The sequence below is a fragment of the Lynx rufus genome, unplaced genomic scaffold (genome assembly GCF_022079265.1).
Source record: "Lynx rufus isolate CCGP_SWC_20201006 ecotype Redwood Valley unplaced genomic scaffold, mLynRuf1.p SCAF_5, whole genome shotgun sequence".
Classification (NCBI taxonomy): domain Eukaryota; kingdom Metazoa; phylum Chordata; class Mammalia; order Carnivora; family Felidae; genus Lynx; species Lynx rufus.
Genome location: NW_025814867.1, coordinates 99,283,061 through 99,308,842, shown reverse-complemented (window position 1 = coordinate 99,308,842; position 25,782 = coordinate 99,283,061). Strand labels below are relative to the sequence as shown.

The 25,782-nt window shown below is 51.0% G+C and overlaps 1 protein-coding gene across 1 annotated transcript in view; it reads left to right on the top strand.

The window, feature by feature from the left end:
* The window catches only part of BOC (BOC cell adhesion associated, oncogene regulated), a 35,943-nt gene that overhangs the window by 9,389 nt on the left and 772 nt on the right, over positions 1 to 25,782 (top strand). Inside the window, exons 4-18 of the mRNA XM_047100440.1 lie at positions 7,928 to 8,074; positions 9,906 to 10,049; positions 11,703 to 11,996; positions 12,373 to 12,645; positions 13,738 to 14,045; positions 17,428 to 17,587; positions 18,022 to 18,132; positions 18,643 to 18,849; positions 19,186 to 19,367; positions 19,851 to 19,956; positions 20,286 to 20,408; positions 22,681 to 22,902; positions 23,605 to 23,840; positions 24,058 to 24,134; positions 24,596 to 24,789. Coding sequence (XP_046956396.1) covers positions 7,928 to 8,074; positions 9,906 to 10,049; positions 11,703 to 11,996; positions 12,373 to 12,645; positions 13,738 to 14,045; positions 17,428 to 17,587; positions 18,022 to 18,132; positions 18,643 to 18,849; positions 19,186 to 19,367; positions 19,851 to 19,956; positions 20,286 to 20,408; positions 22,681 to 22,902; positions 23,605 to 23,840; positions 24,058 to 24,134; positions 24,596 to 24,789 — 2,784 coding nt within the window. The remainder of the gene's footprint in view (positions 1 to 7,927; positions 8,075 to 9,905; positions 10,050 to 11,702; positions 11,997 to 12,372; positions 12,646 to 13,737; positions 14,046 to 17,427; positions 17,588 to 18,021; positions 18,133 to 18,642; positions 18,850 to 19,185; positions 19,368 to 19,850; positions 19,957 to 20,285; positions 20,409 to 22,680; positions 22,903 to 23,604; positions 23,841 to 24,057; positions 24,135 to 24,595; positions 24,790 to 25,782) is intronic.

The following is a 25,782-nucleotide window of genomic DNA, read 5'->3' as shown; positions in this document are numbered from 1 at the left end:
GCGAGGGAAGCATTGATTAGCTCACTTGAAATCCCTGGAGCCCTCTAAGGAACATGATGCAAGATGATTTAAAAAAAAATAAAAAATCAAGACAGCAGATGAATCCCTTGGCTCCCCCTTTTTTGAGTGTGGAAAAATTTAGGAATTTCTACTTTGGCCCTTTTTTTTAGACTTTCAACCCTTCCTGGAATCTGGTAATAACCCTGAGAACAGTACAACCCCTGCAGGTGGGTCAGTGTTCCCATCTAAGATAAAGGACTATCACTGAATAGTGAGGAAAAAAAAATGTAGGCAAAGGGGAAAAAAATCTAGCTGAGGCAAAACCAGCGTTTTAGGGGGTGAGGGAGAATCATGTTTAATGTTGAATGACTGTGTTCCTTTACTTAACAACCTGTGAAGACTCCAGGAATTACGGAATAGGACTCGGGCTGTGGCATGGCCCATAAGCCTGTCTCTCGGCCTCCCCTCTGGACCCACCAGACTCTGCCATTTCCTCATCTCATCTTGCACTTTCCCCTTATTTTGGGAATGGTGCCCCATCTACCTGCAACACCGTCCTCTCTACTCCCTTTCCCAGAGCATTGCCGTCTCCCTTGGGTTAACAAATTCCTTCTCAGTTTTTCAGATGCGAATATCTTCTCTAGGGATCTTTTCTTGACACCCTCAACTTCCCAAGTATGGAGTGGGGTCTCCTCTTCCCAGCTTTCTTACCATCCTGTCTTTACTCCTGTAGCCCTCTCATTTGCCTGGAGGGCAGAGACTTTGTCATTTATCTCTGTGACCACAGGGCCTGGCACAGAGTAGGCCTCTAGGGAATGTCTAGAAAGAGGAAGACTCCTAGATAATATATGTTTGAAGTTCAGAAGGCCAAGAAGGGCATGCAAAAGGTGAACAAAGATTTCTTCACCAAATCCTGACATATTAAAAGGCTTAAAAAAAAAAAATGAAGCAAGAACTCTGGGTATAAACAGGTTGAAGACACAAGTAGATTCAGGGAGGGCTCAGAAAAATTGATGGATGTCAGAAGTCTAAAGGTCTGTTTACAAGGAATGGAGATGTTTGGAGGAACCTCTGGAAACTTTGAAGGGAGATACCAGTGAATGTGGCTCCACGTCCTGTGAGACACTTCATGGGACACTATCCAAGGTAGTGGGTGGTTGGCATCAAGTAGCCACCACTGCTTGTAGGAATATGTAATTTCCAGGTGTGTAGGCAGAAAAAGTAGCACCACTGTGGGCCCCAGTGGCCTTAGGGCAGCACCCCTGCCTCTCCGACCCAGAGTTCTGTGAGGACCATGCTGAAGTGCTCATCTCCATTCTTCCCCAGTGCCTTGGCCTCCCGTTTTCTCTCCCCTCCCTCTTCCTGTGCAGGCTGCCAGCCTGCCAGACGCTCTGTCAGGATCCAGTTCTGGCTCTCATGATCCAGACCACCAGGATTCACATTAATTTTCCCATTGCTAAGTTTATAGTTTATATTTCGTTGATCAGAGAAATATGTATGATGTGGGTTACTGGCAACTAAATCTTTTTTTTTTCCTTCTCTTTCTCTTAAGTGTGTTTTTTCAAACCATTTCATTCCTTCATTTGGTCCAAAAGAAACTCCCAAGTTCTGCTAACCAGCCCTACCTCAGTGCAGAACTGAAGTCAGATAAATGAGATGGTCTACAGACATCTCCGTGCATCTGGCTGCCAGACTCGGTGGAGACGTGGCTCCCATCCTTGCCTTGTCTTCAAGGATTAATCACGTCTCGCATTTTCTTATTTCTTTTCTAAAGAAGATTTTTAATGACTCGAGCCAAGAAATTCCTGAAACATTAGGCCAGTTTATTGCACATCGTTTTAATGACATTGCCAACTAGGTCCTTTTTATTTTCCCTTCTCTCTGTCCCACTCCTCCCTTTATATCCTCTCTCCTCTCCTGCCCACCTCCAGTCTTGATTTTGATCCTCTGCCCTCATTCTCGTGGCTCTTTCATCTCTTCTCTGCCCTCAGCTTTCTCCCACTGGTCAAATCTGAGTGCAAACCCCACTTCAACTCAAGGGGAAAGAAAGAAACACAAGATTGAACAACTAGTGTGTTTGGCATCTGCCAAGGCCTTTTTAGACACCCGTGGAGACTGTTTTTATTTAAATAAGAGAGAGCATATGCCTTGCTTTCATCAGAGAGTGTGTTTGAGAAATTTCATGTCATGTTTCCATGGCTCTCAGGAGAGAGGTTTGCAGCCAAAATTATTTGTGCAATTGGACAGGCAGAAAAAAATCCTAATGAAAGGAAATCTATTCATCCACTCTCGCGGCCTACGGAGGGAGGACGAGTACTCCCTCTGTCAATTCCCTTTGCCCTTTTAAGTTGCTCGGGAGCTCAAGGCCACCTGACCTAGGTTGGGATGCTCTTGGAGGTGGTAGGGACTAAGCCTGCCGACCCGACTCTTGCAAGCTATCGTATCCTGCTTTGCGTGTTGTTTTGACCTGCCTCATCTATCAAAGTACAGGTCTCTGAGGTTAGGAACTGCATTTTTGTCTTCATGATATCTTCTGCAGTGCCGGGCTTACTAGACAATTCTGTAGCTCCTGGCTGAATGAATAAATCAGTGATGCCTGGAGGGCATGGTGTGTATCAAATGCCTACTATCGAGTAGGCTGATTTTGCCCAGCCTTGTGGGCTATAGTTGGGTTTGGCTTCAGCGGTCTGTGTGACAGGGCTACGTGCTGGCAAAAGGTTTAGTCATTACCCAGAACGCGTGGCTTCTGAGACGCTCGCCCATCCTGCAGTAAACCCCATCCTTTCCGGGCGCCAGGCTTTCTGGCCTAATGGAAGCCCAGTTCTGCTCCAGGCTTCCTCTGTTTCTGTAGTTGGTTGCCATGGTTTCCCACCTGCAGAGCGCTTGATTTCAGAGGGCTCATCTTGGGGCCATGCCAAGGCATGGGTCCTCAGGTGAGTTGGAGGGTGAGAGTAGTGTTGTGATTCTCTGCCCATCGGTGAAGCAGTATGGGGCATGGCAGCGCCCCTGCACTGCCAGAGCCCACATAGGAAGGCGACACCTAGGACCCTGCACCTTCTCAAACTCTACCCCCAAGTCCATCCTGCAGAGAGGTGAGCCACGGGTTCTGCCGGAGAAAGCTCTTCGTTTTACTTCCTTTGAAACTTTGCCATCTTTCAAAAACCAATCGAGATGCAGAGAAAGGCCACCGGGTCAGCATGAGGGGTGCGATATTAGGGCAAAATCTTTCTATGCTTTGTAACATCAGCCATAGGCACAACAAGCCACCGCAGGGCCAGTTGAGGCCTGGAGGCCACAAGAGTTAGGCAGCAGAATCATCAGCCCGGAAACTTGCCACTGGCCAAGAGGCTACTAAGCTGTCCTGGCAGCATTGCCAAGCGAGCCCAATATGACACCCCCACAATCTGGTGGGTCCCGTCCAAACCTGAGCAGTCAAGTACATGCTTGTCCCTATGCAGGGGGAAAGGACAGGACTGACTCTACATAAGAATGCCTGGATGGGTAGAAGATGACTTTTTTAAATAAATATTCTGCAGAGTTCACGGAGATGGGGATGTCGGTGACCCCCTGTGACTTCCAGACAAAGGCGCCGTCTTGCCTGACTTCTTAACTGTGACTTGCAGCCTAAGAGAGATCTCAGGGAGAGGAGGCCCAGATGAGGAAATGCCTTGAAAATCCTTACGGATTACACCAGAGGCATTCTGCTGTGATGCAATGCACCCTCTAACTGGATGTGTAAACTATAAAAATTGGGAGGATGAGCCTACAATTAAGATTTGACAATTTTGTGTCATGGGAATTCATGAACATAACCCAAATATTGTAATTTAATTCATAGTTCTGCTGAGCCAAGGGAAGGATCCAAGCTAGAAGGTGATAAGAAGTTCAAATGGACTTAACATAAAACCTGTCTATTTGTAGATAGATAGGTTTCTAAAAGTTCTTGTTTTCCTCCCCATTTTCCCTTAGCTCAGAAGGTAAGTGCCTGATATCTTCCATTAAGAAACTGAGGGCTTAGAAAAGAGGGAACTAGGCAGGGTTCTGTATGGAGCCTAAACTATTTTGGGCTTTCTTAGAAAGCACAAAATCCTTTGAGAAGGAAATTCTATAAATCCAGAGATGGCCCTAAAGACCAGGGCTTCTGTTGAGAGCTGAGGAACAAGAGTTGGGTTTATTGGCATTTGATTAGTGCAGACAAGTTAATAAAATAGCCGAAAGAATACACAAAGAGGATGCACAAGAGGGGTCTGGGGGAAGGTAAGAGGATTAAAGCTGCAAAAACATTCCTCTAATGGATTTCTCAAACACACCAGTCAACAGGCAAGGGCAGGTGTCCTGTCAAACCATTTCCCCGTGAAACCCGATCCATCATTCTGCAGTGAGGCCTGTTAACCCCATTTGAAACTCAAGGGCCTGCCCCCCCCCCCCAGTCCCAGTGAGGTGCCCTGAGCAGCCCCGGGGACTGGCCAGGAAACCGGCTTTGCAGACAAAGGAGCCTGGGAACAGACTGGTTTCCTTCACTTGCAGCCAACCAGATCTCTGCATCTGCCTCATCTGGTGGCTGCTTAGGCCATTACTGATCATGATGTCTCCACACCACCCCCGCCCTACCCCCAGTCTCCTTCCTGCCTAAAAACACTAGAGAAGGGTGCTCTGATTTTCACATCCATCATCACTTTGTTACTCTGCCTTTGATCCCTTAGTGAAACTCAACTTTACTCCAGCAGCCAAATTGGATGTGTTTGTCTAGTGAAGCAGCAGCTAAGGCTTAAGCTTGGGAGGAACAAGGAGGGGACAGGGCCAAGGACCTAACTACTCCTTATTTCTTTTGAAGCCAGGAAGACTGGTCTGCCAGTAGGCCCTTGTGGGGAGCTGGATGCCCAGCTGGGGTGTCCTCAGTCCTGCCCACATGAGCTGTTGTGCACATGTTGGCATCGGAACAGAGGGGCTGTCTGGCCACATGGCTGACCGGTGCCCAGCTTTGCGCCTTCCCCACCGCACAGCCTTCTGTCTCCGACTTAGCAATTGTCACAGGGTGCAGAAGGAGCCAAGAGGGACTGAGGGAGGGGGTGGGGGTGCGTATGTTTTCTAGTATTGGGTCAGTGAGGTGGGTGCATGGAGGAGGGCGTGAGCTGTGCCTGGATATACTCTCAGTTACAAGGGCAAGAGCCTGGGCCATTAACATGGAGATGGCATTCTGGTGCCAAACTCCTTTCTTGTAAAATGATCTGTTTAAGTATATTCTTGCTTGAGGCAAATTTCCTTGGAGTGAAATAAAGAAGAGGAGGAGGAGGAGGAAGAGGAGGAGGAAAAAAACTCAATCTCTTGGTGGAGTAGTTTTAGATTTACTTTTTGATGACAGAATTTTCCAGATGCCCCTGAGCTGACAGTCGCTCACAGCTCTCTTTGTGGAGATCCTCCTGACTTGGCAGGTACAGCACGCACTGTGCCCAGGAGGATTAAGGCTTTTGCATTGTTTAAGTGCATTGCTTTTGAAAAGCAGTTAGTAATATTTAGCCAGAACACACTGCGCCCAGGCCATCCACCCCTTCCCGTAGTCCGTATCTCCTTCCTCTCCGAGAAAAAAACACATCCGCTGTTTTGGCTGAGAAGCTCAGCCAGGACTGGGCTACATAATTTTGGGGGTCTAATGCAAAATGAAAATGTGGGGTCTTTTGTGCAAACGTTAAGAATTTGAAGACGGTGATGGCAGAGCATTGAGCCAAGTGCTGGCCCCTTCCAGGCTCAGAGCCACATTCAGCTATGCAGATGGCAGTCCCATGAAGCGGGCCTGGGGCTCAACCTTTCAAATTGTTCATTCATTTAACGAGGATTTGTAGGGAATTTGCTGTATCCTGCATACTGTGCAGTGGGGCTTAGGGCTGGGGCGTGGAGTGCAAAATTAATAGGCTGCCCCTTAGGAATTTCCAATTTAGCCGGAGTCAGATATCACATATGCAAAATTAAATAATGATGAGAAAATTCTTTAACAGCCCCAAAGGCTCTACACCCACCCAAAGGAAGGAATCCTTGAGTGAGAGCTCCCCTTGACCCATGCGCCTCACTTGAGGCGTTTACTTACCCCAGAAAGTAAAAGGGGGCAGTAGAAATCAATCAGGCAGTCTGCCTTTGCTTTTGTCACCCGCTTGTGAACAGAATGTATTTCCTACTCCACATTCATGAGACTTATGTCACATCTTTTCTGTGACTGCGGAAGTGACCTCTTAAGAAACATTCTATTTTAAAAATAGCCATACTTTGATAAAAGTTTGGCCCATAAGTAGAGAGAAGATTTATAGAAAATTTGTTGTGCTAGGACTTTGTCCTTGAGCTTGTAGTATAGGTGAAACACAACTAGGAAATTTGAGTTCATAGGCAACATAAATGGGTATCTGGTACCTGATTTGAGGGTCCCAGTTTCTGAGATAGTCCCTCATTTGGTCATTCAGATTTACTGAGCATCTAATGAGATCAGGCCCTGCATAGGTTTAGACTTGGCCCCTGCCCCTGAAAAGTCCTAGTGTTATAATCAGAGGGACAGTGATCCTTTCATAGAAACGAAAGGGCTTTCCTGTCCTGGCACAGCTTGTCTAAGAGCTTCTGGCAAGTTCCATCAGGTGGGAAACCTTCTGACCTCACTACGTGCCTTGATCACTGTGCTCTCCTGTAGTGACAGTAGTTTGTTTTTGGTAACTAACTGCCTTTTCTGTGAGAAACCTGACTTCCACCTGCTCCCGTCACCTTCTTGCCTTCTCTGGGTCTCCAGGGAAAACAACACAGGCAAGTGGAGTCTTGCAGTGGAGTTGCGGTAAAAGCTCTGCGGGTGTCCGCTCTCAGGAGCTCACAGAATTTGGTGTAGACAGCAGAGAGGGTGCCTCCAGGGCTAAGTAGCTCTACGAAGGAGTGTTTGGGTAAATAGTCTCATCTTTCTTATGTCTTCTCTTCCATTCAGCTGCAGTCCTGATAAAATAAATTTGGCACGTGGCTTATGGCACAAGTATCCCGTTTTGTTCAGCAACTTCAGTGATTTGGCTCATACAAAGAGAGTTTTGTTGTGTGAACTGTTAGATTGTTTGGGAAACATCCTGCTCTTCTTCCAGATGGATCTCCATCCTCTCCCAGTTTAGATTCCAGTCTTCCCACCAAGCCAAGTCAGAAGAGACAGCCACCATGCTGCAGACACTGCAGCCTGGCATCAGGACCCTCAGCTCTCCCACATTCCACTGCCGTCAGCTATACTGGGGAGATCCCTCTTTGCCTTAGAAAGCCCTTAGAGCGTCCACAGATCCCCCACCCCTAGCCCCGAGGAAGGATCAGCCATGACATGGAGTATAGCTCGTGGGTACCATCAGCCTTCCTGTTATAACCATGGTTGGTAACTAAGCAGAATCTTGGGCCTGTCGCTTTTATTGTGGATGACAAAGAAAAGCCAGGGAACATGACTGAACTGGAAAAAAAGAAATCACAATTCTCTTTCATCATTCCCTTCAGTCTCCATTCGCTGAGCTGTGCCAGGGCACTTATGCCTTGATCATAACCCATCTCCAGCCAGGTTCAGTAGGGCCAGTGGGCTTGGCCAACTTGCCCCCATGTCTCATTGTAACAGAAGAGGCTGGTGAGAGATCGGAAGAGGTGAGATATCGCAGGCACCTCCTGATGGAATCCTGTACGTATGTCCCCACCCTCCAGCTTATATATACCAAGTTAAACTCCCATGTAGTGATAAAGGCCACACATTCCATCCTCAAACTCTTAAAACAGAAAGCTGGAGGAAGGACTTAGACCACCCCCAGAAATCCCCCAGCAGGTGAGGCTTCTGCAGCTGTTTCTTGTGACTGAAGACACCAAGGCATCAACCCACCCGGAAATGTCACTTTGTTTCTGTCCTCCATCAATGCCCAATTGGCACCTTTTCTTCTCTCCACAGATCTCCAGGATTTCAAGTTGGATGTGCAGCATGTGATTGAAGTAGATGAGGGGAACACAGCAGTCATTGCCTGCCACCTTCCTGAGAGCCACCCGAAAGCTCAGGTCCGATACAGTGTCAAGCAAGAGTGGCTGGAGGCATCTCGGGGTGAGTGAGCAAGCAGGAGCCCAGAGGCCAAGGCCAGGAGGGAAGCTGACCACCTCCAACTACCGCTTCCCGAACCCCCATCCACATGCCAGCAGTCCCCTCCTCACACCGGTCAGCTGTCTTCTACCTTGCTATTTAGCCCTGTAGGATGCTAGACTTCCAAAATGGAGGTCTTCTGCCCTGTTGCGAGGAATCTCTTCATCCTTTGAGGCTCTGGAAGATGTTGCTGAGCTTCCACCATTTGAACAAGACTGTCGGCACAGTGTTCCTTGCCTCCAGGCACACACCGAGAGGTCGCCCGATGAACCCAGCCATTGGTGGAGCTGCAGCATTCCCCGGGGGGCGGTGGAGCTCACCCCCACCCATCAGGGGAATCTCTTTAGTGGGACTTGGGTTTTTCCCTCTCCCCATCTTCTCGGTGATGCGGCTGTCTCAGCTGACCTAGCTCCTGCTCAGGCCACGACATACTTGTCCGGGGGGGCCAAGCTTGGGTCCACAGAGTGCCTGTGAGGAGTAGGGGTATCTCCCGAGATGAAGTCAGCTACTTCCCATAGCTGACCCTTCACTCAATGCCAGCTAGACCCTACATGACAACCCACAGCTCAAAATGTGTACCTTTTAAAATATCCTATAGAATTCAAACCTTTTCATCAACTTTTTCTGGTTATGAAGGGAAGATATGTTCCTGTATTCTTATAAGGAATGTATATATGTTCACTGCAGAAAATGTAGAAAACCATTTTTTGGAAGGGTAAAACCCCTGATCCTGCTGCTCAGAAATCACTGGAGAGTGCGAGAAATAGAGCAAGACTCTCCTTTGTCCCCAGCGGACACTTGGCAATAGCCCTCTGGAGGAAGCCTGCCCGTTCCATAGGAGGGGTCGAGGCGTTTTCTCTGTCAGGCATTTGCCTAAACTGCTCTTACCTGGGGCGGCCCAGTGACAGGCAGAAACCAGGCTTAGTGAACCTGGATTTCAGACACCCTGGGACCACCAGGGCAGGCCATGCCACCAGAAAGCTTAGAGCTGAGGGCCAGTGCTTTGCCTGCCAGGAAGCCGACTGAACACCATCCCCAGCCAGTGGGATGTCCAGAAGCCGTGAATCTGTCTCCTGTTGAAAGACAGGAAGCCCACCCCCGCGGCACCTCTGGACCAGAAGCGGACAAAGTGTAGCAGACCCGCGATGCAGAGGGAAGGGTTTCAGTGACATGCGTGGAGAAGGTGGTGGTTGGGAGTGCGAATATTCCTCCCTGGTTGCAGAAATTGAGGAGTGAGGTGGCTTTGAGCTGTGACCATGACAGAGACCCACAGGAAGTCCTATGTATTTCCCTCCTTCCTGGTGGTTTGCAGGAATGATCATCTCATCACCTGCGTGTGCAGCACGGGCCCTTCAGTCCTTACAGTAGGCTCTGAGGCAGCACATGTCGTACCGTTCTACAAATGAGGGAACGGTATCTGAGAGGTCAGTCAGCTTGCCAAGAATCACAGAGTCCACTGCAGATCCAGCGCGTAAGCCCAGGTCTGGCAGACCCCAGACCTTGCTTCGTTTCCACCCTACTCCAGCTCCTTTGAAAGTATAAAGCGTTCTTCCCTAGACCTATGTGCTAACTCAGGGGAGTCCGCCAGCTAGCCAGTTGGTCAGCTAGTTGGTCAGGTTTACTCCTCAGCATCTCTGGCCCACTTGATTCGAAGTTTTGGTGGGAGAACAGCATTTTCAGTGTGGGCCTGTGGGGATTCAGGTGTACAGCTCACGGCTCCTGCCCTGCCTGCCCCCCGAGAGGTGCCGGCTGCAGCTTTCTGGACCCAAACTCATCCCGTGTCCCCTTTTCTCAGATAACTACCTGATCATGCCATCAGGAAACCTCCAGATTGTGAACGCGAGCCGGGAGGACGAGGGAACGTACAAGTGTGCTGCCTACAACCCGGTGACCCAAGAAGTGAAAACCTCGGGCTCCAGTGACAGGCTCCGCGTGCGCCGTAAGGGGCAATGGGGTGTCTCGCTGATGGAAGAGGCTGGTTGGGCTGAGGAGGGGGAGGACTCGGGGAGGGCACAGTCTGTGCTCCAGGTCTGTGGTCTGTGCAGTGGGGGTGGGACCTGGGGGGCTTGGACCAGCGAAGCATCCGGGACTCAGACTGAGCGGGGGTCCTCTCCCCACCAGCCGGCCACTCGTGGCCTCCCGTAGGCCCTTGCCTCATTCTGGGGGGTGGCTGTGCTTGCTGGTCCCTTTCCCCTGCCCATTGAGAGCTTCCCTTCATTGTGGGACTTTCATAGCAGGGATCTGTTGGGGCGTGTCTGCTGGGGCAGGACGGCCTGGTGCTCAGCAGCTGACGGCACGTGCACGGGAGAGATGATGGTGTGCCCGCGCCCATGTGAGGCCACAGGGCCTGCCTGGCACAAGGCCAGGCTGTGCCTACACTGCTGCTCACTGAAGTGTGCCCAGCACCTCACTCTGGGGATGGTCCGTGGAGGCCCACACACTCCCCCAGTCGTATGAGAACAACATTCGCCTTTGCCAAGCATCTCCTGTGTGCCAGGCATTTTTCCAGCCTTCCCGCTTATTCACTGGAGGGACGTCTCATGCAGAGTGTGGTCTTAAGAGTCAGCACCAGAGGCAGATGTACTGTGAAGCTAAGGAAGCCAAGCTTCAGCACTCCCTCCCTCATGGAGTTTTGTATCTGTAATTTTGCATTCTGTTTCTTTTCATTTTTTTTTTTATGTTTTTTACTTATTTTTGAGAGAGACACAGAGACAGAGTGTGAGCAGGAGAGGGGCAGAGAGGGAGACACAGAATCTGAAGCAGTTCCAGGCTCCAAGCTGTCAGCACAGAGCCCGAAGCAGGTCTCAAACTCCCAAACTGTGAGATCATGACCTGAGCCGAGGTCAGACACTTAACTGACTGAGCCACCCAGGCGCCTACATTCTATTTCTTAAAGAAGGCCTCCCAAGCTCTCAGGTCTTATAAAAGCTGGCTTTCCCCCTGGTTAGCTCATAAAGTAAAATCACACATAGTCCACGTGGAAGAGAGTGGCACATTGGAGAGCAACCAGCCTTCTGATGAGTGCTGTGCGGTTTCTTCCCCAGCACTGAAAAGAGGTCACGCCTTCCTTAGCTGAGCAGCCGACAAAGTAGTTGATTTGCTTTGGGGACCTGTAATACAGTGCAAGAAATGCATCTTTTTAAACAGTGGGTCCTGCTCAGCTCAGTGAGGTGCTCGCACTGTCAGGGACACTGGGAACCGAGACCTCTGGGTGGTGTGTGGGGGTTACCTCGGATCCTTGTCTCCTAGCTCATCCTCGGACTTGGGGTGCACTTTGCTTCTCTGTCTCATCTTTTTCTTTGCCAACATGCATAGTTCTCCATGCATATGTTGGGTCAGTGCTGCTGCTCCGATATATTACCTCATCTCTTACAATAGCTCTCTGCAGAGGCAGGTCCTTGTCTTTGACAAGGAAACCAAGCCCAGGGGAATTCAGTCACTTTATGTAGGTCTCAAGCCCCTGAAGGGCTGTTTGATGCCAAATCCCCAGAGGACTGTTTCCTGGGCCCTGGCTGCCAAAGGCGGGGTGGAGGGGTTCCCCTGCACTGAGTCCTGGTCGCACGCTTTGCTCTTCACTTCCCGGCCCCTCCAGGCTCCACCGCCGAGGCTGCTCGTATCATCTACCCTCCAGAGGCCCAGACGATCATTGTCACCAAAGGCCAGAGTCTGATCCTGGAGTGCGTGGCCAGTGGGATTCCACCCCCGCGGGTCACCTGGGCCAAGGATGGGTCCAGTGTCGCTGGCTACAATAAGACACGCTTCCTGCTGAGCAACCTCCTCATTGACGCCACCAGTGAGGAGGACTCGGGGACTTACCGCTGCATGGCCGACAATGGGGTCGGGGAGCCTGGGGCAGCAGTCATACTCTACAACGTCCAGGTATTTGGTGAGTGTCTGTTGCAGACTTTCTTCTCCTCGGCCTCCTCTTTGGTCAGTGTGGCCTTTCTAGATGCTCATAACCCTAAGCCCTGGGTAGGGTCATGTACCTTGTGAGAGGTCCCATGCCCAGTGAGTAATGGAGGAGGAGAGAGATGGAGGTGCTTAGATCCCAGGGTCTAGGTGTATGTGCCTGACCGCCCTCTCTGGTCCCTTTCTGGGCATGACTCTGACAGAAGAGACACAGGACCTTTCCTTCCCTCTATCAACAGTCACAGGGAAGGAGGGAGCCATTCCTGACTGCAGTCGCCCCCCGCCCCAGGCCTGTCTGGCCCTAAATGGGAGGACTCAGGCCCTTTGTGACCCCTGCTCCGGTTTCCTGGCAGAGCCCCCTGAGGTCACCATGGAGCTGTCCCAGCTGGTCATCCCATGGGGCCAGAGCGCCAAGCTCACCTGTGAAGTGCGTGGGAACCCCCCGCCATCTGTGCTGTGGCTGAGGAATGCCGTGCCCCTGGCCTCCAGCCAGCGCCTCCGACTGTCCCGCAGGGCCCTGCGGGTGGTCAGCGTAGGGCCTGAGGACGAAGGCGTCTACCAGTGCATGGCTGAGAATGAAGTTGGGAGTGCCCATGCTGTGGTCCAGCTGAGGACCGCCAGGCCAGGTAGGTGTCACCCAAAAGGCTGGAGGAGATTTCAGCTGAACATTCACAGAACCCTTTCCTCAAGTGAAATCCCACTTAGAACCCCAGTATTATAAATGAGATAAAAGTGGCTTTTAGTTATGAGTGCAAGTTCACATTAACTTATTAAAAAGTCAGAGGTGTACATTTTTACTAGTAGAAGTGATCTTACTATTGTATTTTTAAAAATGCTTTAGATCTGTGAGTTGCTAGGTTTGCATGGAATCCAGTTTACCAACCAGTGCTCTAGAGTAAAGAAAAGCAAATCTCCCCCTTTCAGCTTGATCCATTTCAGCTGACACCTACCCTGACTGAGTAGTTACTTACATACTCAGTCTTGGACTAGACGGGGTGGCGGGGGTGGGGGTAGGGTGCAGAAAGACATAACAAAGACCCAGCTTGCTCATCAAGGAGACAAAACTCACCAAGGAAACAACTTGAGGAAAATGTGACAACAAATAATGCTGAATCCTCACGATCAGATGCTAACCGTCTGTGGTTCAGAGGTCAGCTAGAAGAGAAACTAGCGTGGGCACATTCTGCAGATGCTTCCAAAAGGAAGGGTTGCCTGTCCTGGGCTCTCAAGTTCTCAGAGGTGACTTCACATCTCACATTCCAGGTGGCTGCAGTGGAGTAGGAAAAGGCCCAGAGTGTGCGTGGTGCTAAGACCCCGCAGTGAAGGGACATGTCCTTCCCCCAATGTAGGCATGAGAAGGAGGGTGCAGGGTTCCTCAGGAGTAAGGAGAACACCTTCACGCAAGGTGAGGCTAGTCCGTGGGCTCAGGGAAACAAGCAGACGGCAGAGATGCTTGCCTGATGCCCTGGGCCATGGCGGGATGCCTGGGCACAAGGCCCAAGCCTGCCCTTCTCTCCCGGCAGGGCAGCGGTACAGCCCTGTCTCCTCCCACAGGGCCCGGCCATGTGTGGACTGGGCCCCTGGTCATCTCAGGCTCCCGCCCCAGGGGTTTCCTCTCTGACTTCTCTCTGCTTCCTCCCTCGAGGCAGCAACTCAGCCCATGACCAAGGGAACCAACATCCTCTTCCTCCGCTTCTCTTTCCTTCCTGGTCCTCTAGGCACGACCCTGAGGCCATGGCGGGATGCTAAGCTGGACACTGCCACACCTCCCATGCCGCCCTCAAGACCTGGAAGCCCTGAGCCGATGCTGAGGGGACGCCCAGGGCTCCCCAAACCCCTGACGTCCATGCAGCCAGCTTCCCCACAGTGCGCTGGAGAGAAGGGGCAGGTGGCTCCTGCTGAGGCGCCCATCATCCTCAGCTCACCTCGGACTTCCAAGACTGACTCGTACGAGCTGGTGTGGCGGCCTCGGCACGAGGGTGGCAGCCGGGCTCCTATCCTCTACTATGTGGTGAAACACCGCAAGGTATGGTGCCTGACCTCCCCTCCGCGAGGCTGGGTGTGGGTTACTGCCTGCTGGCTACCTCCCCTTGAGTTCCTGCAATCCCTACCGCTGACCTTGACCTTCCTCCACTGAACTTTCCTACCACCTCCCAGGAAACTGGTTGTGATTGAGGCATTTAGGAACCTAAGAGGCCCAGGAAAAAGTCATGTGTGCCCCTTCGGGTTCTCTGTGCACTGGCTTCCCAGGAGCTAACACCACCAGCTTCTCCTCTCTGGGGAGAGTTAACAGTCTCCCTGGTAACCATCACCTGCCCTCCCCTCTTCCCTCTGTCATTTGTTGTTGATGTTGTTTTTTGTTTTGTTTTTTAACCAAAGTAAGCTCCTGTGGGTACATCCCTGCAAGAACTCTGCACGGCAAGCCAGCTCTAAGGCCAGGGAAACAAATATTTGTGAACAAGTGTTTTCTCTGAGGGCTATAAAATACCCCCTCGGTTTTGGGGACTCAACCATGGCTCAGGTTTGACAAGCAGGCGTTTGAGCTGAAAGCACATCGTGTTGTTCAGCTACTTCTCTTTGACAGAAGGAAGCCTGTCCGGGTAGATGTTTCAGGAGCTGTCAGCAGGGGGAACCTCAGGCCCTGGCAGGGTGTGGGGACAGCCAGCTAGGCCATCCTCTTGGACACAATGTCCTGTGAGGCAGGACAGGGCCCGCAGCCTGCCCCCTTCATTCGAGGCTGAGCGCTCACCTGATGTTACCCCCCTGGGGAGAAGGACATGAAATTTCCTTTAAGAAAATGTCCTTGAAGAGCATTTCTGTTCATCCCAGGTGTGTGCCTTTTTTTTTTCCCCCAAGGCCATTAGATGGTAGAAAATTATCGTTCTTAAATGGATTTTTAACAGTGTCTTTTGATGATGTATTATAAATGCTGTATTTTATTATACCTTCATTGTTATTTTTGCCTATTAAAGTGCTGTGTGCACTTAGTAGAAAGTATTGAAAATATGTGATTGTGGGACTGAAAGTATTTATCAACTGTTCTCCCCCCACCAAAACCAACCAACCAACCCACCCAGCCCTGTGTGGTGCGAAGTGTTGGCCACACAGTAGCCATTCCCCTGCCCTGGACCCTGCCGGCAACCTCATTCTGTTCTTTCCCTTCATGACCTTGGGTGAGGACAAGTTCACAGACATGCGGGGCCGTCAGAAAGACACCTGAGGCGAAACTGCCTACGAGGTGGGGGCCGGGGGGTAGTTTCTCACTAACCCTTGGACCCCTGGCCTCTTCGTAGACAGTCAGCAAAGGGGGTGAATACTTGTTTAACAAAAAGCTCATTGTTCAGACCGGGTTATGGGGCAGCCCTGGTCCTAATCCTTGTTTCCCCCATGTAACCGGACACCTCCATCTCAGAGTTGTAGACAGAGATCAGGGCAGGCCAAGTGCTCCCGGTCCCCGCTAGACAAAAGCCAGCAATGAGAACAAGAATCATATTTTTCAGGCCAATAGGTGGCCATGAACCTGCCTCACCAAGAGGCAGCTGGCAAAGGCGGTGCATGGTGATCCAGAAATGCCAGGCTGAGGCCACCGTCACCCTGTGTGTGTGTGTGTGTGTGTGTGTGTGTGTGTGTGTGTGTGAGAGAGAGAGAGAGAGAGAGAGAGAGAGAGAGAGAGAGAGAGAAACAGTGACTAATGACCATTCTAGTTCTTATTTTTGTTTCTGAGTCCAGTGGAAGTGTGAGGCCCGTGCTGGGAGGGCCAAGGGAGAAAGGGGCACAGGGAGAGGGAGAGGACCGTGCCTCAACCGGCTCTGGCTTCTGTCAGGCTCCGGCCTGAGGGGCACTGGGGCTGCTAGGTGGATGCCACCAAAGAGAAATGATGTCTCGCAAGCAGTTCCTTTCCTGAGGGACTGACGGGTCTTAAAGATCATCTCACAAGAAAGGACTCTGAAGTGAAAAATCAGTGTTTGGGCTGTGTGTACAACCCCTTCTCTTGCAGGAGATTGGGAATCATTGCTCTCATTTTCACTTTTTCTTGTTCGGGAAGCCGGTTCCATTTCCTGCTGCATCTGCAGACCCTGGGCTACTGTGTTTGGGTTTCCAATACTACTGAGCATTCTCAGTTTGTGAAAACTTCTCCCCTTGGAACAAATCCTGGAAGTCTGACATAAATGAGCCCAGACCATCCCTGTCCCTTGAATAGTAGGTTTTGTTCTACTCTGGAATATTCTGCTTGGGGATTAGGGCTTTTTCTACCAGCTGTTTGATTCTTCAGCAAACCACGGCTTTGGCTTCCAGCAGACTGGGAGATGTGCACAGTTGGCAGTTAAGCCTTTTGTCTTGAGAGGTGGGGTAGGTGAGAGGAAGCAGCCTCCCAGCATCGCCCTTTGGGGAGGGAGCCTGGACTCCTATATTTTTTTTTTCTTTAAAGAGCTAGAAATGTGGGGCCATTAAAGATCCATACTAGATATAATTCATCCACGGTTTTTAAGTACTAAGAAAGGAGTGAAGGCAGGAGCAGAAGAAGGAGGATTGAAATGGCAGAGACCTACTGAATGGAGGGTGTGGCGAAAGTCCAGAGAAGGGGGCCAGGCATTTGCTGGGAACCTACTGTGTACCAAGTTCACTGCTTGACACTCTATGTAAATTATCTAGTTTAATCTTCAGAATAAGCTGAGAGCTTTTATTTGCCTCATTTTAGAAATGAAAAGATTAGGGAGCAGAGAGGTTAGGGAACTTGCTCAGGGTTACACAGCTGGTAAGAGACATAACCGGAACTTAAACCCAAGATTTCCTGGCTCCCAGACTCTTTTTCTTTCTAGGAAGAGTTACATGTGATTATGAATGTGCTCTCTGGAGTCAAGTCACAGTTTCTGTTCACTAGTGTTGTGGCTTTAGGCAAATTGCTCTCCAAGCCTTAGCTTTCGTGAAGCGGGAACAAAACTAACACCTGTCTCTTGGGCTGTTGTCATGAAAGCACTTTATAGGGTACATAGTAAACACTCATCAGACAAAACTCTATTGGTACTGCGGCTTTTATCATCATTATCATCATCCCATAGTATGAAGAGACTGTGTTTATTTGGTTTAAATAGAGCAAGGAGAAAGAAAGTTAAATGTGGAGGTTTTCAGAAATACAGAGAGGAGGTCTTTGGAGAAACTCAGCAATGTCAGGCCTTTTGACCCTCCCCACCGAGTGTTCTTTGATGGGCCAGTTAGGTGAGGGACCAGGGAGCTGACCTCGCTGTCCCAGAGCTGGCAGGACCAGCTTACACCCTGCACAAACCCAGCCCATTCTCCTTCCCTGCCTCCTGCCCTGTTGGACTCCATTCTGCTTCTTACGTGAACCATAGCCACCGGTAGCTCCAGGCTGAGATGCCAGTGCTGAAACCAGCTACCTTCTCCAGCAGGTCACAAACTCCTCTGACAACTGGACTGTCTCCAGCATTGCAGCCAACCAGCACCGCCTGACTCTCACCAGACTTGACCCTGGGAGCTTGTATGAAGTGGAGATGGCAGCTTACAACTGTGCAGGGGAAGGCCAGACAGCCATGGTCACCTTCCGAACTGGTGAGGGTCAGATGTTGCCCCCAGCTTGGGGGTTGTGGGCCTGAGCAAATCCTGCCAGGCTCAGGTGAGAAGCCCTGCTCACCTTGCCCCACTAGTCACCTTGAACTTTATCTTCCTTTCAACTGTTGCTTCACCTTGGTTTGTGAGCCCAGGCCGAGGGTCCCAGCTCTCATGAGGAGAGCCGCCAGCTGGCCTCTCTGCCCTGCTCCCCACCCCACCCCCCCACCCCGCCAACACACACGCTAGGGTCAGGCACAATACCATGATGGTTAGGCAGAGCTAGGAATCAGTCCACACAGCCGGTGTCCTATATTATTTGTATCACCCTGCCAGATCCCCACCCCCCTGCAAAGTCTCAGGCAGAAAGAACTGTCTGGAAAGGGACACCTAATCCACACTCTCCCACTCGCTGGTCTCCACCTACTTCCATCCAGGACGGCGGCCCAAACCTGAAATCATGGCCAGCAAGGAGCAGCAGATACAGAGAGACGACCCTGGAGCCAGCCCCCAAAGCAGCAGTCAGCCAGACCACGGCCGCCTCTCTCGTAAGCCCCCCCCCCCCCACCGGCGGCTCAGGGGGGCGGGGTGAGCAGCAGTCAGAACTGGAAGCAGGTTCACTCCCTCCCAAGGTTCTTTGTTGCAGGCGGAATGGGGTCTTGTTCTGTGGGTCTGGGAGGCCTTGTGACGTTTTCCTGGAATCTCCCCAGCCAACCCCATGAGAAAACGTAGATTGGAGTTTTTCAAGTAAAACGTAGTCTGACATGGGGAGGGAGCACTGGCCCTGTGGGTCCAGAGAATACAGAATGGAGAGCAGCTGACTTTCGGTCCTCCACACTCTGACACTGCAGAAGCATAGCTTCTAGGGGTTCTAGCTGAAGGATTTCTGGGAGAGGGTGACCCAGGTAGCCCTGGAAGATCTGATGTAGCCACCAGAGGGCGAGGGCTGGGAGGAGAAATAGGTCCCAGTCAGGAGCAGGCTGAGTCCAGTCACAGTACATCACCTTATCGTGTCCTTCCTCCTGCTTCCCTCCTCCCTCATGTCTGGTTTCCTCTAGCCCCAGAAGCCCCTGACAGGCCCACTATCTCCATGGCCTCTGAGACATCTGTGTATGTGACCTGGATTCCCCGTGGGAATGGTGGCTTCCCAATCCAGTCCTTCCGTGTAGAGTACAAGAAGCTAAAGAAAGTGGGGGACTGGATTCTGGCCACCAGCGCCATCCCTCCTTCCCGGCTCTCGGTGGAGATCACTGGTCTAGAGAAAGGTAGGGGTCCGGCCACTGTCCTACCTGGTCTCCTAGTTGTCCCCCACCACTCGGAGGAGGGTCAGAGCTTTGGAGGCTCTACTCTGTGCTGGTCCTCCACCTGCTATCTTGCTCACATTGGATGCTCTTGGTGGTGTCCCCTCCATCCTACAAGTCCTTCCTTCTCTGTCTCTCCATAGTGGTCCATAGCTATCCCCTCTAGGGCTCCTTTCCAAAAAAGATGGGAGTTCTTGTGTCCTTTGGGAGCTACCCAAAAGACACTACCCTGGGTGTGCTGGGGTGGGTGGGTCAGAAGTGTTTCCCAGCTCCTGGGTTCAAGTGAGCGGCTCTCACCAGGCACCTCCTACAAGTTCCGTGTCAGGGCTCTGAACATGCTGGGGGAGAGCGAGCCCAGTGCCCCTTCCAGGCCATATGTGGTGTCCAGCTATAGTGGCCGCGTGTATGAGAGGCCTGTGGCAGGCCCTTACATCACCTTCACGGATGCTGTCAATGAGACCACCATCATGCTCAAGTGGATGGTAAGTGGCCTTGTACAGACTGCAAAGGGGAGAGGGGGCTGAGCTTCATGATGACAAGAGCTGGCTGCTGCAGTGGGGGCAGGAAGCAATCACTTTTCTATACTGCCCTTCTTCTAAGACCCCTTCCTGTATTTTTTCACAAAGCCTTCCTGTAAGTGGTCACCTCCCAACCCCCGTGTACCTGGGAATTGAGCCAGACTGACTTATCCTTACAGTACCCAGGCAGGTTCAGAGGGGGCTCAGATCTTTGGAGAAATGTCTGTTCCTTATCTCCAGAAGCTGGGGGGCCTTTAGGCTAAATAACAAGTGACCTTCATAGCATTCCCCAGAAAGCCTTGGGGAGTATCATCAGAAGTATTTGCCAGACTCCTGCAGTGAATTTTTAAATCCAGGCTGGGGTCAAATTTCTGTCCACCAGTGGGTCTGCTCACATGAGGACTTCTCTGCTCCACTGTCAACTTGTTTCTTCTCCCTTCCCTATAGTATATTCCAGCAAGTAACAACAACACCCCAATCCATGGATTTTATATCTATTATCGGCCCACAGACAGTGACAACGATAGTGACTACAAGAAGGATATGGTGGAAGGTAAGAAGCACTTTGGGGATGCGGTTTTCTCTGTTGGCAAGGGTGTCTAGGTGTTGATGAAAGTTTAAAACTTGGGCATCTGGGTCCATATCATTGACTCCTGCCATGCGTGGGGTCATCAAGTTCATAAATCCACACGCTTCCTTCCCTTGTTGATGGGACCACAGGAACTTGGGTGGCACCTAAAAAATTCCAATAGTTCTCCTCCACCTCATTCATGGCACCAGCCCAGACACACACCCCTGTCCAAGCCTGACCGCAATTGCTTCCAAGCGGACTAGGTGGTACACATCACCACGTGTGACTGACTCTCTTGCTGCCTTTTCCAGGGGATAGATACTGGCATTCCATCAGCCACCTGCAGCCAGAGACCTCCTACGACATTAAGATGCAGTGCTTCAACGAAGGAGGAGAGAGTGAGTTCAGCAACGTGATGATCTGTGAAACCAAAGGTGATTCTCTTTAGGCTCTCTACTCTCCCTGCTATTTTTAGCCCACCAGGACAAAGTCACTGCTCCATGTGACATGCTGGTCATGTCTTCCCCATGAAGACTCCTTATTGTCCAAATACCCCTAAACTTTGTCATTTTTAACCCTCCTCTTTATTTGCCTGTGCCCAAGTATGAATTAGGTTGCCATGGTGATGGTTTCAGGGAACTTGGGAATTAACTCATACATGAACTTATGGAATAGAACCCATTCTTAAGGTTAGAACTTTCTATAAACACTATATTCCTATAAAATTTGGTACTTACATTGATTGGTTTACTTATTTTAATTACAACCCCATGAGTTAGGAAAGAAACTGAGCATCAGGAATTGATGTATCTTGACCAAGGTCCTTTAGCCAGTTAGGGGTGTTGAGCACACTCTGGGTCAAGTTTATCTAACTATAAGCCCAGATTCTTTCCTGCACTAAAACATGTTAAACATCTTCACTGAAAAGCTTAATATTTCCACATTGGTCAAGTGTTTAGATACCACCGTCTCCATTTTGCAAATACTGCCAAGTGTATAACCCGAGTATATTGCAAAGAACATCATCAAGAGAAGATTACAAAGGAATAGGAACGGAGAGAAGAAAAGAACCCGTTTTCCTTATGTGGACAAGATTCTCTTTCTAGCTTTGTGCTCTTTCAGTCAGTTACTCAACAAATACTCAGTGCCTCCTGTGTGCACTCCTAACCTCTTTTGTTGTGCACAATGAAGGGAGGGGGTAGACACAGGACTTCTGGCTCTGCATGTATCAGGGGACTCACACAGAGTACCCAGGGCAAAGAGAGGCTTCACAAAGGCTTCGCACTGGTCTGGAGGGATTGACTCTTCAGGTGACTGAGAAGGGAGTAAGAAGGGCAAGCCTGCACACAGCTCCAGGTGGTTGGAGGGTGTGGGAAGGAGGATGAGAGAGAGAGAGAGAGTGCTCAGGGAATGGCCAGGGATGGCAGTGGGCACTCTGGTCATTGAGAATTCTGTGGCTGTGAGGTTGAGAAAGCTCACAGGTATTTCTGCAGGCGTGGGCAGATGGGAGAGAGCTGAGAAGTAAGGTAGAAAGAAGGGACGAGATTGAGTCTCTTAAGTTTATGTATTTATCTTGAGAAAGAGAGAAGAGACAGAGGATCCCAAGAGTTTGGTGTAGGGCTCTAACTCATGAACCGTGAGATCATGAGCTGAGCTGAAATCAAGAGTCGGGTGTTTAACTAAGTTTTAGTCTCTTTTGAGGCTGTGTGTAGGACCAGGGGTTGCTAGCATGTCAGGGCTGGGAGAGAATGAAGAGAGTTCAAAGCAAACCATGAGGTGTCCGGCATAATGTACACATGGGTGATATTGCCATTTATTGAACTGGGGAAGCCAGAAGAGAAGCAGAGTCCACGAGAAAGGAACAAGGTGGAACCATTCGGTGACTTCCGGCAGCAGATTCTTCCGAGATGCTGAGAGAGAAGCAGGTCTCCCAGCAGGGGAGGGCCCTGGAGTATTTGGCAGTCACTGGGACACAGGCTGAAGTCATAGGAGCAGAACAGAATACAGGATAGAGCCTGGAAGGGATTAGAAACCCTCGCAGATCTGAGAAGACAGAAAAATGTAAGCAGCGGCCTTCGGAGAGGTAGCGGGAAGTCACCGCCTGTGCTGTGGGAGAACCCAGGGGGAAGACGGCTCTGAAAGGGAGTTCTCAAGGTCAGGCACACCCTGACAATAGCACAACGCCGAGGAGGAGTCACCATCTTGTCACTGAGTTGGTGTTTCCCAGCTACCGGCTGTGCTAGAGAGTCCCTCCATCTCCTTGCTCTAGGCCCAGGCTCAGACTTGGCACTTTGCATCCCTTAATCTGCCCAGGAATAGCAAAACCATGGGTAGGATCTTCCATTCCCAGTTCTTTTGCTGGTTTCATGCATCCTGTTTTTAGATTTTCTTCCAAAATTTCACCAGCTGTTCTTTGAGAAAAGCCCTATACCTTTTCTGCCCAGAAGACCCATTCTGAGACCAGTGTTTGGGTTGTATTTTGAAGTAGAAGGTTCAGATGCCTTCTGCAGTAACAAATTTCCCATCAGAGGCCAGTTTCATGCTGAGCTTGGATACCACACTCATCTAATACAGAGTTTTGAGGCCCTGCCTTGTGAGTTTGACCCCATTTCCCACACCCATGGAATCAGGTCTGTTGATGTTTCCTGTTTGTTGTGAGAGAAATGTGAAGGAATCGATGCTGAAGTGTCTTGTTCACAATTACAGCCCGGAAGTCTTCTGGTCATCCTGGTCGGCTCCCACCCCCGACTCTGGCCCCACCTCAGCTGCCACCCCCCGAAACCATAGAACGGCCAGTGGGCACCGGGGCCATGGTGGCACGCTCCAGCGACCTGCCCTACCTGATTGTTGGGGTCGTCCTGGGCTCTGTCGTCCTCATCATCGTCGCCTTCATCCCCTTCTGTTTGTGGAGGGCCTGGTCTAAGCAAAGTGAGTGACCCCCTCAGCACCAAGGGGAAGGAGCCTGGGGAGGGGAGGAGGGGAGGAGGGGGCCTCCCAAGAGGCCAAGGAGGCCTCCACCCAGGGCAGGTTGGAGATGCCCTGCTTCACATGCACTAGAGCATAAGCTCCTGGGTCCCCCACAGAGCTCGGAGAGATAAGAATACATCAAGCCTGAGCCCTTTCCTCCCAGCTCATGGACCCTGGTGGATGGAAAGTATGAAGTGGAAAGTGGTCTGTCCCCTCTTTTCTGGAACTCAGTACTTGTCTGGCTTCAACTCCTTTTAAATTCTGAAGCTGCTGTTCTGACCACTTGCTCATGTTGAAAATGCATCCCACACTTTCCCTGCCCCCTCTCTCGGTCTGTAGATGCCTTGAGCTTTCCCTCTTGTCCTGTTGCTAATTTCTGCTTCAAATGACAACACATCGGGCCAGCTTGTCTCATTCAAACATTGCTTCTTCTGTTGGCTCACCGCTTCCTTCCCCAAACCTGTGCCCCTCTATCTCCTCACCTTTCTCCCCAATGAAGAAAAGAATCTAGATGTTAGGAGAAATGGGTGACTGGAAGAATATGTTCTGAGAGAAAATATTTTCATCCCTATGTGGTCAGAAATTTTCTGAGATTTCTATGGTATTGGAGGCTGCCTTGAGCTTCCTTGGCCTAAGCATACATCTGTCCTTCTGTCCTTCCAGAACATACAACAGATCTGGGTTTTCCTCGAAGTGCCCTTCTGTCCTCCTCCTGCCAATACACTATGGTACCACTGGGAGGACTCCCAGGCCACCGAGCCAGTGGGCAGCCCTACCTCAGTGGCACCAGTGGACGGGCCTGTGCCAATGGGATCCATGTGAACAGGGGCTGCCCTGCCGCTGCCATGGGCTACCCAGGCCTGAAACCTCAGCAACACTGCCCAGGGGCGCTTCGGCAGGTAACGTAGTCCTGGGAACGCAGACAAACAGGTGCGGGCCCACACGGGGGCATTGAGGGGGGGGGCTGCTTCCTGGGGCTCCCTCCCTCCTAGCCTTTAATCCTGGGCTGCTGTGTCTGGCTTTCTTTAGTCAGGAGCAGCTCATTCTGTTGAACATGGAACAGGAAAGTTACTCGGACTGTGATGTGACCTTTTCGTTACTCTTTCTTTTGAGCAGCGGGATGACCCCAGCAGCCTGCTGAAGCAGACCGTTCTTGGCACTGGATATGACCCCCCCAGTCACCAGATTCCTAGGTAACTGGGCCTTCCCATCCCTGCCTTCCCCTCAAACCCAACCTCAGTCACTGAGAGGAGACGGGGGACCCACATCTGACAACCTGCTCAGCTGGACTCTTCTCAAGGTGTTGTGTTTGTAGTTATAATGCCCTTTCTGCTCTGAGGCATAGGTTGGCCTCCAGAAATCTGTCCTTCACTTGGCAGGCCAGAGTTGCACACATGGAGTTGGCTCTGTCCCCAGGCCTCTGGACACCTGACTGCATGTCCTCTCATGCACTCAGGACTTGCATGGAATAAAATGGAAATAGACTAGAATTACCCAGAGAAGTTGTGATACGACAACATCTTCATGTTCAAAGGGCACTAGTCCCTGCCCCATCTGAGCCCTGACCAGCCTCAGACAGGGCAGCAGCCAGGCACTGGGAATACAGGCCCACTCCACCCCCACCTCACCTCTCCATCTGGTCTCGTGCCTGCAGGGGTCCCAAGTCTAGCCCAGAGGATGGCTCTTTCTTATATACACTGCCTGATGACTCCACTCACCAGCTGCTCCAGCCCCACCAAGACTGTCACCACCTCCAGGAGCAGCCCGCCCCCACAGGCCAGTCAGGCATGAGGAGCGTACCCCAGGGTCCTGGGCTGGAAGCAACGTGGGACCCTCTTTTTCACCAAGGTTGGCGCCAGGGGCAGGGCTGGAAATTGACGAGGTTGGGAATGACCTGAGGGAGGCAGGCGTCCACAACCCAGAAGTGTCCTAGAGAGGTGGCCTGAAGTAGAGTCATCCACAGTTTTTCTGTGGGGGAGACACGGCCCCACAGATCCATGCGGATGAACCAGCTGGGTCCACGTCCATCTTGGCAAGCTGTGTCCTCAAAGGCCGAGAAGAGAACACGCTCCCGTTTCAGAGAAAGAAGCCCTTTCGGTCTTGGCGTTTCACGACCATTCACAAATTCCAGCTGCCTCTCCTCACACCAAGAGGCATTCCCTAATCACCCCAAATACCTTGCCCTGTTGGGTCTTGTCTCTTAATTAAGGAATGAGATTATATCAGTCATTAGGAAGCCGACTTCTCACAGCATCATAACTCTGCTTCCACAGAACTTTTTCTCCACGAGCCTCCATGCATGACCCCTGTCCTACCATCTTCCCTCGTGCCAGGCTCTTGGGAATCAGCGCACGCTGGTTGCAGTGAGCCTGGTTCCGTTGGCTAACGCTTCTTAGCTTCCATGGTAGGAATGGTCCGTTCGCATGCAGATCCTAGACACCGTCTCTGGGAGATAAAATTCTAAGACCGGCATCATCAAAACTGGACACCATCTGGGGTGGGATTATGCCCAGAAATCCTACCACACAGGTAGACTAGCCCCTTGAATCTGGAAAGAACAGGGCTCTCTCCCACATTTCATGGCTCAGCTGACTTCATCCACCCCAGGTTACAGGCTAAGTAGTCGAGAGTCTCTGTGGTCCCACCACTGAAATGTGTAGGTGGGACATGGGCAACAAGTGGCCCACCCCATGTCTCTGAGACCTTAGAGGGAGCATAAAGGTCACTGTCACAGTTGTTTCTGCCTTTCTCTTAGGGCTAGTATAACCAACTCCCATCACAGAGAAAGACTGACCCAGTACCACTGAGCACTGATTCCTGGTCAGTCTGGATTTTAATGTT